Source organism: Thamnophis sirtalis, unplaced genomic scaffold, assembly GCF_051295495.1.
Source record: "Thamnophis sirtalis isolate CommonGarterSnake01/CBP01778 unplaced genomic scaffold, rThaSir2_p1.2 scaffold_8, whole genome shotgun sequence".
Taxonomy (NCBI): domain Eukaryota; kingdom Metazoa; phylum Chordata; class Lepidosauria; order Squamata; family Natricidae; genus Thamnophis; species Thamnophis sirtalis.
The window spans coordinates 24,651,269-24,667,669 of NW_028261388.1; the positions used below are offsets into that span (position 1 = coordinate 24,651,269).

Sequence of the window (16,401 nt, forward strand, 5' to 3'; positions counted from 1 at the left end):
CTGTTTCTTCAGGTTCTTTACAGAGGAAGCCCTTGCTGTCTGTTGTTATCTTCTCAATTCTGGTTTTGTATTCATTTATTCTTAAGGTTTGGACAGCCCACCTGTCTCTTCTTCAATTTTCCTGCTCTTAGCCATTGTCAGGTCTTGTTATTATTATTTTCTTTGCCTGCTTTTTTGCTTATTTTTAATGTACTGGCCATGAATTGTCTTCCCATCTTTTTTGTTCTTTATAAGGTCTTTCTTGTAGTCTTGTTTGTCTCTCAGTTCTTCGTAAGCCTTCTTGATATACTTGCTTCAGTGCATTTTCTTCACTGTACTTCAACTATGCTTCCAAAGCCCTTTCTTCTTCGTCAACCATCTGACATACTTGCAACATTCCACGCCCCACCCATTTTTCTTGGTAAATAAAGTCTGTCAAGGATGAAGGACATGATTCATTGTCATTGTCACTTAGGGTTTCCTGCCTAAGCAGACCTAGAAGACCTCCAAGGTCCTTTCCAACTCTGTTATTCTTTTCTCTTCTCTCCTCTTCTATTATATTCTATTTTTCTGGTCTTCCTATCCAAGGTTTTTGTTCTGCTTGAATCCAGTCCAGTATTCCAGCTGTGTATATAATGACCAGAATTGTGCAGGTGTTAATTGCCTTGATGATGTGTCTTCCCCTGAATTTGGACTTTTAACATCTTCTTCACTCACAGGATGTATTCATTTCTAACCTTTTTCTTGACTTCAGTGTGCTTGATGTTATCAGTTTGAACTATGCCCAGTAGTCACGTGATTATAATTCAGCCACTTGCAACTTTTCCTGCTGGTTTTCCACAAGCAAGGTCAATGTGGAAGCCAGAAGATTATAAGTCACTCTGGGAAGTCACACTTCTCCTGCCATTTTTTACCATGGTAATACTCTTTCCTCGCTTCTCTGCACTTCATGGCACTCTTCCATCTGCTATCCTATTTGTGAGCTGCCTAAGGAAAGACTTATTGTAATGGGACTTGCTACTCCTTGCTCCGTTGACTTTTGCTTGTTGGAAGCTGGCAGGAAGTCACAAGTCATGGTCCTTGCTTAACAACCTGCAATCCTCACTTAATGATGGCAACAGGGACTGCCAATGGTGCTGCCACTAAGTGATGCAGTCATGTAACATGTTTTATGACCACATTGTGATTGGTTGTGAGAAATCCAAATATAACAGCCAGCTCCATATATTCTTGGTTTTGCCACAGTCTTGACTTCATGAATTCCATTGCAATAGCATACCTTGGTCATAATATCCAAGCTTTCTTGATGTCAAGCAGAAATGTGTGATTTCTGTTCCTTGGGGAGATTAAAAATTAACATAGTATGAAGGAATTATACTATTATAAAAATATTATAATTATATTATACAAAATTATACAAATTTAAGTCTTATATATGATTCTTTCAGATTCACATTTTTTCTCCTCGTCTCAGTCTTACTACTTGTTGCTTTTTGGAATATAATTTGAACTGTGAATTATTATTCCTGAGCTTGGGTATCCTTGATGCTCATTCAGCCTTCTTGCCTCTAACCCAATCTTCCTTCTGTCCTGCCCATCGTCTGTCCTGTTCAGCTTTCCTCTGACTTTCATTTCACTTGCACTTTCTATCTATGGCAAGATTGCATTAGTGGAAGTTTAATAAAATATTTCTTGATTAATGTCAATTTAGTACAATATCAATTAATGATCTAAAAGGCAGTATATATATAAATAACAAATCACATAAAGAGAATATAGATTGTTTTTTTTCTGGATTCAGGAGTAAAACTATCACCTATTATGAATTATTCATCCACAGTGAATAAACCTAATTATAGGATCTCTTGTTGGATAAAATGTCAACATTCACTTCAAGGCTGCAGTTTAGCAATTTGCTGTCCATGTTATTTTGAGTCCCACAGCTGTTGAACTGTTTTGATTGTTTCAGCGGATCAACAGCTCAGCATCTGTTAATTTAGAAAAGTGTTTTAACCTGAATGCCTACTCTAAAGCAAAAACAGCTGAATACAGTTTTAATATTGTAGCCTTAGACATGACCTATAATGCTCTTCAGGTGAGTTACATGAAACAGAAGCTGAAAAAGTAGTCAGTCAGGCTGGGAAAAGATCTGGAGTTGAAAGCAAAGTATGATTTGGAAAGTGCCTAAGCACGCACATAGCACCTGTTGGTGAAGCAGCTGTGTCTTTTCCTGGGGTCATATATGGGCTGTCTTCCTGGTGAAAGGGGGCCAAACAAGTTATTTCACAAGAAAAAAACTCAGGAACACCTCACATGCCCCAATTTGAGAAATATTTGATATTCGTTTTTTAATAGGTATACCTAGAGATAGATTCATGGCTATAACTTTATTAGCATGTTTCCATCCATCCTCGGCTCCATTTGTTCTCTTTCCATACATTTCTATGTAAGTGAAACATCAACGAAACCTATGAAGAACATCCAAGTTTCTTCTACTGAATGCCTGATAAATTAACATTCTACCTTAGGTTAGCACCATTAATATCAGTTGTTGTTAGTATTGATACAGCAATCATAGATTAAGGAAGGTTTCGATTCTAAAAGCAAACATGGGATTCACTTGATTCCCCAAATGTCAAAAATGTAAACTGTTGTCGAAAGAAGCAGACTGTGAATTCTTGGGTGGGAATGGCATAGATTATGCCTGTAGGAGAAGTCAATTATAATATATGCATCCTTAAATATACAATGCAAAATTAAACTTTCATTCACATGCCTATCTCATAATTTGTGATTCCCCCCCCCCCAGAAGCACCATAGAGCTGATCTCATGATACCAGGAATAATAATTCATTATGCCAAAATAGCATGTCATTGTGCCTGTTACAAAGTGATGTTCCAATACAAATGTTCTCAAGGGGCATGTGATGTTTATTGTTAATGATCTATACAAGTTGTTTGTTTTATTTACACAGTGCTTCACATTGTTTTATTTTCATGTCAGCTAAACATCACTAATAATATACAAGTTTTAAATTCTCATTCGTTGACTGATTACTAATTATTGATTTGCTGTAAGTCACTCATTTTGGGGAGAATGCCTACCCACTTGTGGAATGAAGCAAATACTTGATTGCATCTTTAAAGGAAGAACTAAAAGGTGGGTACAAAGGATGAGAACATTTTGCAGCTTTTTCATTTCTGTGGGGTTTATAAAGAAAAGTAAAAAGTAGTATAAAAAGTAGAATAGCATCTGGATTGCCAGAAGATGATCTTGTATTTGTTTTACTCTTACAACTTTCTGGTTTTAGAACAATCTAAGAAAGGCATTGAAAATGCAATTTAAAATGTTCAAGATTTTAGTTAATTTATCATATGACAAAATGTTATGAGATTTCTACTGTTTTACCAAGTGAGACATACATGAAGATAATGTAGGGAATCACAAAAAAGAATGAGCTCTAGGTTACATACAAGTAGTTATTCTTCGATGTAAACCCCAAGAAACATCTTATTGCTGGAGCTTTTCTACAGGTTGTACCAAAGGACAGACCCATAGACCAATCACAAAAAGTTTTAATAAGTTTTTTTGTTTTCAGGGGAAAGTTATTGTATTTGGCAATGCATGAATCAAATGAATAAGTAATGGCAGCCAATTAAATATAATAAGTAGTTTATGGGGGTCTGACTTTTGATACCCCTGAAAATTTGTTTTCTCTTTCACCTTGGACTCAGTAGCAGAAGAAAAGGGTGAGGAAGTGGATGCTGCTCTTTCATTGTCCTATCTCTGGCACTGCTTCACTTAGAGAGCACGTAAGCAATAATAAAGAAAAAGTAGCAGAAACCATAACTTTTCTCTTGGGACTGATAAATAAAAAGTTAGAAAAGAGCCACAAAACACTTTTTATATGAATAATTATTGTATGCATGAACATGGAAAGATTTGGCAGTACCTACAATGGTTGGTGGAGATGACAGATCTTGCTGAGATGACTAAAATAACTTGTTTGATTATACAGAGAAGACAATATCTGTATATATTGGTGATTGAAAACTGGTGATTAACTTTTTGCATAAAAATAAGAAAAAATAAATGATTTATGTTTTTGATGATTGACAAAATAGATAATAGAAAGAAGAGTTTCTAACTTTAAAGACAAAGAGGTTAAAATAGTTATAAGTAATTTTAGAGACAATAGTTATAAGCAATATATAACTTTTGTGGAGATCAGAAGTCATTTCTTTATATATTTGTTTACATCTTTTTTCTTCTACATTTTTTCTTTCTGCACTTTAGTTTTTTTCTTTTTTCTCCCTTTCTCTTTCCCCCTTTTTATTTTATACTAGTTTGTAATAGATCTTATTACTTTTCTTAAATTTTTTAATAAAAATCATTATTAAACTACTTTCAACATCTCTCTTATTAGCTATAACTTACAACAGTAAATATAGATGTCTTGTTGTAGGACAAGTCTTACAAATTTCCATGATGTAACAGTACAGTATTTGCTGTACTGGCCAATGATATTGGATGGAATCTGCTTTAATTAGCTTGCCACTTAGAATTCACTGGAAGAAAGGCAGGATATGCGTGCAGTAAGTCTTGTTCTATAGGCATCAGAATGTATGAATTTGCTTATGGGCAGTTTTAGTAAACAGCTTGACTCAAAGATTGGCCAATTAGGAACTGGTTCTCTTGTAATTTCTTCAAAATGAACCAATTGGACGTTTTAAATGAGGAACCAATTAGGAACCAGCCTCAAAGATCATAATTACGTGAGAACCAATATAGTTCATGAAAATAAAATTGTATTTTAAATTTAACTGATGGGATATGAGTTTATTCCAAAGCAATTACAATTGAAAAAGTCTCCGTATGAGAATATGAGGATATATGTCTAATTGGCAACTTCAGTGCTATAACACATATCAACGATGACTACAAGACTAACAAGAGAAATAAGAAAAAAAAAGAATGCTACCATTTACCTTTTTCGAAATGGTGCAGGAACTGAACCTGAAAGATGTATGGAGAGAAAGGAACATAGGAATCAAACAATTTAAATATTATTCAAATCCCCACAAATTACAATCCCCACAAATTACTACAAATCATGGTCAAGAGACATAGAAGAGATTGAAATAATGATGAACACTTGGGCAGATCACAACCCAATGAAAATAATATGGAAAGGACCAAAAAAGAAAAAGAGATGGACAATGAATCAAAGAATATTGAAAGATAAAGAATATATAAAAATGATAGGAAGGGAATTGAAACTTTTCTATAAAATAAATAAGAAAGAAGAAAAATTGTTACAAAACCTATGGGACACTACAAAAGCTTTTATAAGATGGTTGACAATAGCATATTTGGCAAGGAAAAACAAGGAAAAGAGACAAAAACAAGAAACAGAGAAAGAACTTAAAAAATTGGAAATGGACTTGCAAAAAAATCCACAAGAAGCAAAAATAAAGGAGAAAAAAGAACTAATAAAATACAAATTAAATTTGATGATACAAGAAGAGATGGCCCAAAAAATTAAATTTGCAAAACAAAACTATTTTGAAAATGTGAATAAACCGGGAAGATGGTTAGCATACAAATTGAAAAAAGAAAAGAAAAAAGAATAATACATCATCTACAAGATGAAAGGGGAAACATACAATACCGGAAAGAGGAAAAAAAATATAGTACAGAAATTTTTCGAGAAACTGTACAGCAAAAAATATATATTACAAGACAATATTGAACAATACTTAAATAAAAAGAATCTACATGAAATTGAGGAAGAGAAAACAGAAATGCTAAACAAAAAAATCACAGTGACAGAATTAAAGGAAGCATTGAAGAGACAAAAAAATAATAAAACACCGGGCTCAGACGGTATACCTGTAGAATTTTATAAAGCCACGCAAGAGCAGACAGAAATAGTGATTTTAGATCTATTTAATGAAGCCCTTACAGAAGCGAAACTACCAAAATCATGGAGGGAAGCATATATAACATTGATACCCAAAGAGGATTCGGACCATCAACAAATAAAGAATTACAGACCAATCTCTTTACTAAACGTAGATTATAAAATCTTTACATCAATAATGGCACAGTGAATTAAAAAAATATTAAATAAAATCATTCACACAGATCAAAACGGCTTCTTATCAAAACGCCAGTTAAAACAATATGAGGATAATTATAAACACATTAGAATATTATGAAGAGAATCCGGGAAAACAAGTTGCACTAATCTACTTAGACGCACAAAAGGCCTTTGATAACATGAATAGGCATTCAGTTAAAAATGATGAGATTTGGAGAAAAATTTATAAAAATGATAGAATCAATTTATTCGGCTCAGACAGCAAAAGTAATAATAAATGGTGACATTACAGAAGAATTTAAAATATGGAAAGGAGTGAGACAGGGTTGTCCATTATCACTTTTATTATTTATACTAACACTGGAAGTTCTACTAACAGAAATTAGAAACAATCAAGAAATAAATTGATTAAAAATTTAAAAAGAGTAATATAAAACACAGGCATTTGCACACGATATGATATTCATATTAGCAGATCCATTAAAATCAGGAATTAAATTAATTTAAAAAATAGAGGAATTTGGTAAGATAGCGGGACTTAAAATTAATAAGAACAAAACAAAGATCGTCATGAAGAATTTCACCAAAAAACAAGAGCAAGAATTATAGGAAAACATGGGAATGCAAATAGTAAAAAATTAAAATATTTAGGAATTTGGCTGACAGGGAAATGCTCAACAATTAGGGAAGATAATTATGTTAAAATGATTCAGAAAATTAAGAAAGATCTGGAAAATTGGAGGAAACAGCAAATATCGTTAATGGGAAGAATTGCCATCATTAAAATGAACATACTACCAAAATTTTTATTTTTATTTCAAGTGGTACCGATTAGCCTAGGGAAAAACTTTTTTATAGATTTAAACAAATTAATTGCACATTTTATTTGGTCAGGGAAAAAAACAAGAATTAAATTAAAATTGCTACAGGATAGTAGAGAAAGGAGGATTTGGACTTCCGATTGGGAGCTTTATTATGAAGCAGTGGCTCTCACCTGGATAAGGGACTGGATCAATAAAAAAAACAGAAGATTACTAACAATAGAAGGTTATAATTTGGAACTGGGTTGGCACACCTTTATCTGGGAAGGGAAAGACAAAAGTCATAGCTATTTCCAAAAACATTTAATTAGAAAAGCTCTACTACAAACTTGGTTAAAAATCAAAACAAAACACTACAACAAAATCCTAATCTGGCTATCCACCATAGAAGCTCTGATATACCCAAACATATTGGACATAAACAAGATAATAAGATATAAAGAAATATTAGACAACCAAGAAAGACTGAAAGCAAGGCAAGAATTGAAAGACGAGGGAATAGATATAGGCTGGTGGCCCTATTTACAAATACAGGCAAGGTATAAAAAAGACAGGGAAAGGGGTGGATTCTATAAGGAGCCGCAAGAGCTGGATAAAATTCTACAAGGAACCGAAGAAAAATTGATTTAAAAATATATCACTATTTATTAAAATTCAAAATGGAAGAAGAAAATGTGAAAGAAACGATGATGAGAAATTTTGGGTATAGTATAGAATTGGAAGAATGGGGAAAAAATTGGGAAATAAATTACAAATTAACGATGGCAACGACATATAGAGAAAACATGTACAAGATGTTCTACGGATGGTACCTTCCACCAGTGAGAATTGTGAAAATGTTCCCTATCTGTTGGAAATGCAACCAACAACATGGAACCTACTACCACATGTGGCGGATGTGCACATCTGCGAAAAAGTATTGGAAAAAAATGAAAGATTGGCTAGAGGAGATTACAAATTCACTAAAACCTGAATTATTTTTTTGTTAGGAATTATAAAAGGAAATTATGAAAAAAAATTATTAGATACTTAATTCTACACATAATTACAGCAGTGAGAATTACATTCACTCAAAACTGGAAAATAATTATACACCAACAGAAGAAAATATAATTTAAAAAATATTGGAATGTGCAGAGATGGATAGGCTCACGAAAGAACTAAAAGAGAAAGAAGAATCGGAATACTACTCTGTATGAGATTTATTGTATAATTGGCCAGAGGAAAGGGAGGGGAGCAGGAAAACCAAAAAGAAAGGAAGAAAGATTAACAAATCGATAGACAACTACAAAACCGGAAAATGATTAAAAGATAGAAATATGAGATAGACTATACCAAATAAATATTATACAAAAGACTTAAATGTAGTAAAAATTGTTATATATAGAATATATAGATTATTATATATAGAATGAAAAAAAATGTATGAAATAATGTAAATGCACAAATATATAAAGCTATGGTTATAAAAGACTTACTTGTATAGATAAAAAAATCACAACAGATATGCAAAAAATGTAATATGTTGCAAAGATGTGAAGTTTGTACAAAAAAAATATTTTTTTAAAAAAACGTTTCAGACTTTCTCAGGCCTTTTGCCTTCTTGATATAAAATGTATTTGCATTATCAGTTAAACCTTTCTGTATATATGGTTTGCATCATCTATTAAAAATAGAGGCAGGTTCTTATCAGATATTGGTTGGCAATATTCCAGTCACACCAGCTGTCTCATAAGATTCACATTTTGTACTTTTGAATTATATTTAGCCACTGTAAATTAATATTTAATAAGTGTAAAGGGCAGTGTAAGTTTCATTTTTCCATAATAAATCCATATATTTTTGCAGAATTGTTAATGATTCTTGAGATTCTGCCAAAAGTTTGCATATTTGATGCAGTGTCTCTTATTGAGTATATCTTGGTGAGATTTGCTATGTGCATGTACATGTTTTCAGAAAATGGTTTTAGGCAGTGGATGAGACTTTGTATTTACGGTAGTTTCTTTGGGTTGATTGCATTGTCATAAAAGTCTTAATACAGCTATAGGAAGGTAGCACCTTCCCCCTCTCCTGGAGGAATGAAATATTTTAGGAAATATTAAAAAGGCATAATATTATATTTCCCTGGATGAGAAAAACATGTTTTAAAGACAAAGCAGCTCCCTATAACTCCCTGTCCCCATCTTCAGCTCCAGGGTGATGGGATTAAGACTTGGTCCTCAGGATATGATAGGAATAGCCCTCTACCCATCTAGCAACAGCACTCACCACATGGCACCTGGGGAGATTATATATCAAGGTTCAACCAGGCCTGGGACACAGACAGCCAACAAAGTTAGCTAAGACCCCCGCCCCCGGGAGTCTGACAGCCAATGGGATACATTTCTTACACAGGAAGCTCTAAGGGGGGGCCCAACAGAAGGTATAAATCTACCCCTCTCTCCTCTCCATGTGCCTTTTTACCCAGGACCTCAAGCCATGTGGTCCTGTCCTCCATTAAAACCATGTTTCCAAACAACCTCCATGTTTCCAGTGTCTTTCTTCCCACTCGGAACTGACATTTCTTCCAACACAGCATAAAATCAAGTCTTGCTGGTTTCCAATTTCAGCCTATTCATTTATTTTTTGAAATATAGCCAGATCTTGTGTTTTACATTTGACTAATTAAAATTCATAATGGTAGTTCTGATGATAGGATTGCTACTAGTGAGTCACTTGATATAATTGTGCTTTTTTTACAGCTGTTTTTTTAACAAAAAAATTCCAGAGTGTAAACTAAAAAGCCTTTGCCACCCCTTCCCCCAGTACAGGTCTTCTGGTTTCTCATTCAGTACAAAGGCAATTTAAGAAAGATATGCCACTACCTTCCACTCTAGTGCAACACCACAGGAGGAAACAGTTGAACTGAAATAAGTTTTCCTCCCTCCCCCCAAGGGTTTAAATTACTTCTATTGTGAGGATTATTTTAAAGGCTAATGATTGTGCAGAGGTGATTTTTGAAAAGAAGGTGTGTGCTCATGAGAGGTTAATTTTCTACCCCATGTTCTGACCACCTTTTAGAAAATAGCTTCTGAAGGTATGGAGGCTTTAAAAGCCTCACTGTGTTTGCAAAAGGACCATGTGTTTTGTGCTTGAGGGGTAGAAGGAAAGAAAGAAAGGAGTGTAATTGTATTATGTCCACTACGGTGTGACATTCCTAGTATGATTGTTTGAAGTTGGTTGGCTTGATATTGGCTCTCCGTCTTTTCTTTGCTTGAAGCTGAACACATGGATGAAAAGAAGAAAGTTAATAGCACTGTTTCATAACTGATTGCACAAATGGTTGCAGAAATAATCCATCCTGCTATAATTGTCCTAAATTCTGCAACATCTTTTACAAGTAGAAAAACTGTCTTTGATATTTACCTTATAGCACTATCACACACCATGTAAACTCATAAAGTGACTAGAAGTTAGCTACAGTACTAATTAATTGTCCCAAAGGTTCTTTTTTCAGGAGGGAACTGGACTTTCTTCTTGTTGTTTTTCTTTGAAGATGTTTTGCTTCTCATCCAAGAAGCTTCTTCAGCTCTGACAGGAATGGGGAATGGAAGCTATCCTGTCAGAGCTGAAGAAACTTCTTAGATGAGAAGTGAAACATTTTCAAAGAAGAAAAAAGCAAGTCCAGTTGCCTCCTGAAAAAAGCACCTTTGGAACAACCATGACCTGGATGACTGAGAAACTCTACAGACTTTTACTAATTAATTGATTTTATTCCATATCCTGTATATTTTGGCTTAGTCATTGTGCTCTTGATATCTCTGTCAAGCACAATATCAAGAGAGAATAGAATAAAGAATATTCCATAGAGCTCTTCTAGCTCTATAGAATATTCTTTATCCTATATCTCTATATCTACCTATACTATAGATAGATCTATATCTATATTATAGATACATCTATATATCTACCTCTATTTTTTATCTTTATTTTACATTTCTAGACATTGTGCTCTTGATAATCTATATCTGTATCTTGAATGATCTAGATATAGTTTATAAATAGATCCCAACTTCCTTTCTATAAAGAAAGTTGAGGGTGAAATGCTGCCGGTTTGGACTGGTTCTCCTGAACCGGTAGCAAAAAATTCTATGGTTCGCCCGAACTGGTAGTAAAAAAAAAGTTCCGGCAATCAGCCGTGACAATGTTGCATGATCGTCGGAACCTTTTTTTTACTTTGGCAGGGTTGATTCTTGGGGGTCTTCCCTGGTTTGTCTGGGGAGGTGGTGGCTTCCTTCCTGTTTGCAGAGCTTGGGGCAAGGATTACCCATTCAGCCTCGAGAGAAAAGAAGCATGCACTTTCTCGCTTTGAAAGCTTCGGACAAATGGGAAAATGCTAGGAATAAGTGCACACTTCTTTTGTCTTGAGACTGAATGGGGAATCCTTCCCGCCAACCTCTATAAACAGGAAAAAAGCCACCACTCTAGACAAGCCGGTGAAGACCCAGGAAGGCTGGGCCAGACCCCCATTTTGCCGGGCACTGCCATCTCCGTCAGGCTGTCTGCCTGAGCCCCGCCTTCCCGCCGCCTTCCCGCCGCCTTTTCTCACACCAACACACTGGGTCAGAGAGGAGTAGAGGGGTGGGCGAGCTGTGGGGATGGCGGGTGGGGGCAGGGACTCCCTGTTCCTCTTTCCTCCCAGGCCATGTTAGGGCTCCGGCTCCAAAGGCTGCGGTGCCCCTGCTGAGGAGAGCGGCCTGAAGGTGCTTGGGGGGAGGTGGCGGTTGCTGTTGGCTCTGAGCTAATGCAGAACCCCGAGGCGGCTGCAGGGGGACCCTCTCTCATTCCCCATCCCCAGACTTGGCAAAGGAGGCAGGCAGGCGGACAAGGCAGGCAGATGCTGTGCAGGGGGCGGCGGGGAAGCCAGTATTGGGAGGAGCAGATCGGCCACCACCAGGCTCGGGGGAGGGTTTCTCTCCCTCGGAGGTTGCAGGTGTCAGGCTGGGGGAGAAACAGCTCCCGTCTCCATGTAGAGAGGAGGAGAGGTGAGAAGCAGCAGCGGCAGCGGTACAAAGTTGCCACTCTAGGAAGGGGTGGGGAGGGCAGGAGGGAAGTGAGTCTCCTAAGGTGTCAACCTCCCCCCTTTTCTTGCCTGCATCCAGGTAAGGTTAAAAGAGCCACGGCATCACCTGGAGCTTTTCATCAGCCGCAGGTTTGAGCTCTGTCAATTCTGTTCCCTCCCTGATCAGAAAGGATGCTCCGACATTCTTCCCCTCCCCCCACGTCCCCCCTCCCATTAATCACTTCCCCTGTCTTTGTCCGACCCAGCACTCCCCACCAAGCCACGTCCACCAAGCCACGCCCACAGAACCGGTGGCAAAAAAAATTAGATTTCACCACTGGATCTCCCTAAATCTTTTGGATTTATGCTTGATTTTATGACAAAAAATGTATATTTATTGAAATATTTTTAAAAAATCAGAAGCAGAATTCAGTGGGCTGAAGTCTTCCCTTCTCTTTCTGGTTCCACCCTCTTAGGTGTGGGTGGGGGAGGGGTGAACTGTTAGTTAGCTGCTGTTAGTTTTAGCAAGTTTGTTTGGCAAGTTTGTTTGGAGAAACTCCTTGTGATTTCTGCCTAAGATAGCAAGATTGTTGGAAAAATACGACTCTATGAATTGAAGAAGAGAAGTTGTAGGCAGTCTTGCACTATTCTTGGCAGCTACTCAGATGTGAGCCATCTTGCATTTTTCATTTTAATTAGTCCTTGAGAAGATAAATGTTTCCTTTTGACATAGTGTAGTTGTTATTTTTATTATAAATAAATAGCTTGTTAATTCAAACTTAAATGCAGTTGTTGGAAATTTCATTTTTTTCTTTGAAATAACTTTCTTTTCATTATAGCTAATATAATTTCCATAGAATTCATTTTGTGCTGCTGTTTTTAACTTTTTAGATTGTGTACGTGTGAGTTTTGTAGTGAGTTCTAACTCGGTAAATGCCTGGAAATGTTCATGTAGTTCTTGGTGGTTTAAAAACATTTTGGAAGTCATCTTAGGACAACATTTGCTGTGAATTGTAATATATTAAATTCTATTAAGTGTTGACATTTCATACCAGTTTAATATTGTAATCCCGTTCAGGAATAAGCATGGAGGATTTATCCTCAACAAATGTGCAAGTTTTAGTCACAGTATAAACTGTTAACTTTCTTTGAAGATGTGCAATTTCACACTTCTTTTGACACTGTTAAAAGGACGCCCTCTGTGTTGTGTCTAAAGGAATTCATATTGTTTCTATGTGTGATTTAGGACCTTGGGTTACAAAGCAATTTTTTTTTATCATTTATTCTGAAATCTCAGTGTTGCCTAACTTTTCTGGGGAGAAATGCTACCTTCACCACGGCCTGTATGATAATATATGTTGTTGGTATGCAAGAGTTGTTTACGAGGCTATACAAGCAGCTCTCATGTGCTTGGAGTGCATGAAGTAGTTTTGCTAATCTGTCAGTCTAGTATGTGCTTGTGGATAAATATAGACTGGCAGCTACTCTGCAAGTTGTAGATCATCATCATACACTGAGGCTAAAAATTACCTCTTTGGTTATGGAAAATGTGTTCTGATCAGGAAGCTGCAGGTTGTCGTCATTTAAAACCCCAAAGTTCTAGCTTTGAATCTGAAGTTAATAAAAACTTCTGTAACAAAATGACCAAGCCAGGGACATGAAGCAAGTCATTTTTTTCTCTCAGCTATAGAAACAAATAAATTTTATGATCGGGAAATTTTTTGATATTGTCATCCACATGGAGATTTCACTGGCCTGCTGGCGGCGATCCAGTGTGATCAGCTTAATAAAAGGACTTGGTAGGTAAAACGAAAGACAAAAAGCCTTTCCATAAGTTTGAATTTTAAATTGACTTGTTAGAGTTTTGTGTATTTAAAAACCAAATATATATAGATTTATAGATATAGATATGGGCAAATAACAAAAAAATACTGCCTCCTTTTGATAAACTTATTGAGGTTTTGCTTGATATATCTTTCTTCATTGATTTTGCTTTATAATCAAAGGGATATCTTTGGTTTTATTGTGTATTTGAAAAACTACGGAAAGGGCATCATTTTTTATCTTGAATTCTTCTGATGCATGTATCATGTGTATAGTGTACTACTATCCTATCTGCCGTATTTAGTTCTAATTATCATAAAGGACACAGCACTATAACATAGGAAGAAAATTTAGTAATAAAGGGTTGAGAATGGAGAAGAATTATCAGCCAGTAAACTTACTTATTTAGATATTTATTTTTGGCCAGGGGAAAAATAGCTAATTGATGCATAACCATAGGAATAGGATATTAATGTTTCATTTTTGTTAATTTTATATTTCATATTTTGTAACTTATTTTAATTATAAAATTAGAATGGTAACAATGGTAATTAAATTGTAACTGTAGTTTAAGTAAAGTGAAAGTACATGGCGTACTAATACTTGTTGTCATTGTGGTGTACCTTGAGTGAAAAAACAGTTGAGTTTAAGAAATTTTATTGAATGCAAATAAAATTAAATGATTAGGGGTAATCTACAGCCTAAAAATCTCAGAATCATGTATGTGTTTTATTAATTCCCAGAGAACTTTCAGCAACAGATGGATTGTTTTGATTGTTTGGAAATTGTCTGTAGTATTTAAGATTTTTGACATGGGGAGATTAAAACAAGACTATAAATCCACAAGACTAACAGTTCCTTAAGTAGTTACTATAAGAACAAAAATATGAATTACCAATTAAGTTTTGTTTATATTTAACCTTAATCTGCCCTCTCATTGTCCATGGACACTGTGTTACTTTCAAGAGTAACGGTTGTTGATAATGCTGTTATATCTGACTCACTTGTCACATATATAAGATGAAGATGCTATGTTAGAATAGTCTGCATTGGCAATATATTTTCACAATTAAAGCAGTATTTAGATTATTGATGATCTGTATTCAGTAAATGGTGGCTTATTATGATGATCTCAAATGAGTGGAGAAATAAACCAGGAAAACTATATATGTATTTGGAATAATGTTAGTTAAAAAATAGGAAGGGTTACCGAAAAAGTCTCTTATATGATAAAGCTTGAATTGTATGCAGTAATGCTTGGTATGGAAAAATAACTTTACTTTTTTTGTTATGTAAACAACAGAAAAGTAACCAAAAAATTAATTTGTGTGGTGTCCTCTTATATTAACTTGATTTATTCCAAATAGAAAAAAATGAGAATTGTCAATCTGCTTTTGATTAATATTGATTACCATGCAAAATCAGAGTTCAATGTAGTAACTATATTTCACTTCTGGGGATTAGTGTGAAACATGTGTATCAGCTTAAAGAAATATTGCCTGTTTAGACCACATCCCAGATGGACCGTCCAACTTTAAATGCAACTTTCAGATATGATCAGTAGCTGTCTGATTTATTTATCAGTATTTAGTATTCCCATCAGTATTCATCGTTCTTGGCAAACATTCAATCTGGCACAATACTTTATTTCGCCTTTTAAAATCCTGTTTTCTCTGGGTTCATAGTATGATTTCTTATTCTTTTTTGCTCATTCTGCACTGTTACATTCCTATTTGTTGTAACTAGAGTTATTTCCTGCCAAACCTTACACATTTTTGGAAGCAGCTCCCCTTGAGTTATGTGGAACTCATTACACCCACTAATTAAGAAAGCTTCTTATAAAACCTTTTCCAAAGATGTAACTGCACATAACCACAATGACACCATTATATGATGGCCTCATTATTCCTTAATGAAATATTAGGAAAGTACAGTAGAAGAGAGACTGTTGTTCAGAAAAGATTGTACAGAGAAATCTACCTCCCCTTGTCTGGGATTCTTCCTGCAATATAATTAACTTATTTCTGTGTATTTGTGTGATGTGTGAGTATTATGCTCTTGTGATTATACACACAGACACATAGGAAAGGAACTGGCTATGATACTTTAATTGAGTAAGACAGTTTGAGACTCTGTGTGCTTTTATCTTCTTTGTGTTCTGCATTTTAGAAGATAGTGTCACTGCCTAATATTTAATTTTAACAACTCTACAATGTCTTTACATATTCACATTAAAAATAATATTAGACTTTAATCCATTCAACATCTTAACAATCTACACTTTGCAAGCTGCTTAATAAGATTATATAGTCTATATTGGAATAAAATCACTTTGTAATCTAAATTATGTTTTATTAAATATATATTGCATTTTTAATTTTCAGCATCTCCAGTGGGTAACGGATACATTAAACCACCAGTCCCTTCTGTTTCTGGCACCCAAAAGGAAAAGGGACCTCCAACCATGCTACCTATCAATGTTGATCCAGATAGTAAGCCTGGAGAATATGTCTTGAAAAGTTTATTTGTTAACTTTACTACCCTGGCTGAACGCAAGATCCGCATCATCATGGCAGAACCTCTGGTAAGTGAAAGAAAAATCAACATTTCAGTATAGAATGAACTAAAACTA

The 16,401-nt window shown here is 35.1% G+C and overlaps 1 protein-coding gene across 7 annotated transcripts in view; it reads left to right on the forward strand.

Annotated features, from left to right (window-relative positions):
- FRY (FRY microtubule binding protein) overlaps window positions 1-16,401 on the forward strand; it is a 183,113-nt gene that overhangs the window by 50,689 nt on the left and 116,023 nt on the right. For 5 of the 7 annotated variants that reach the window (XM_087721282.1, XM_087721276.1, XM_087721277.1 and 2 more), the window contains one exon: window positions 16,154-16,353. In XM_087721282.1, the coding sequence (XP_087577408.1) occupies window positions 16,234-16,353 (120 nt within the window). In that variant the 5' untranslated portion in view covers window positions 16,154-16,233. Of the gene's footprint in view, window positions 1-3,019; window positions 3,140-13,478; window positions 13,745-16,153; window positions 16,354-16,401 lie in introns of those variants that run through there. The other 2 variants (XM_087721283.1, XM_087721278.1) reach the window with 2 other exon arrangements.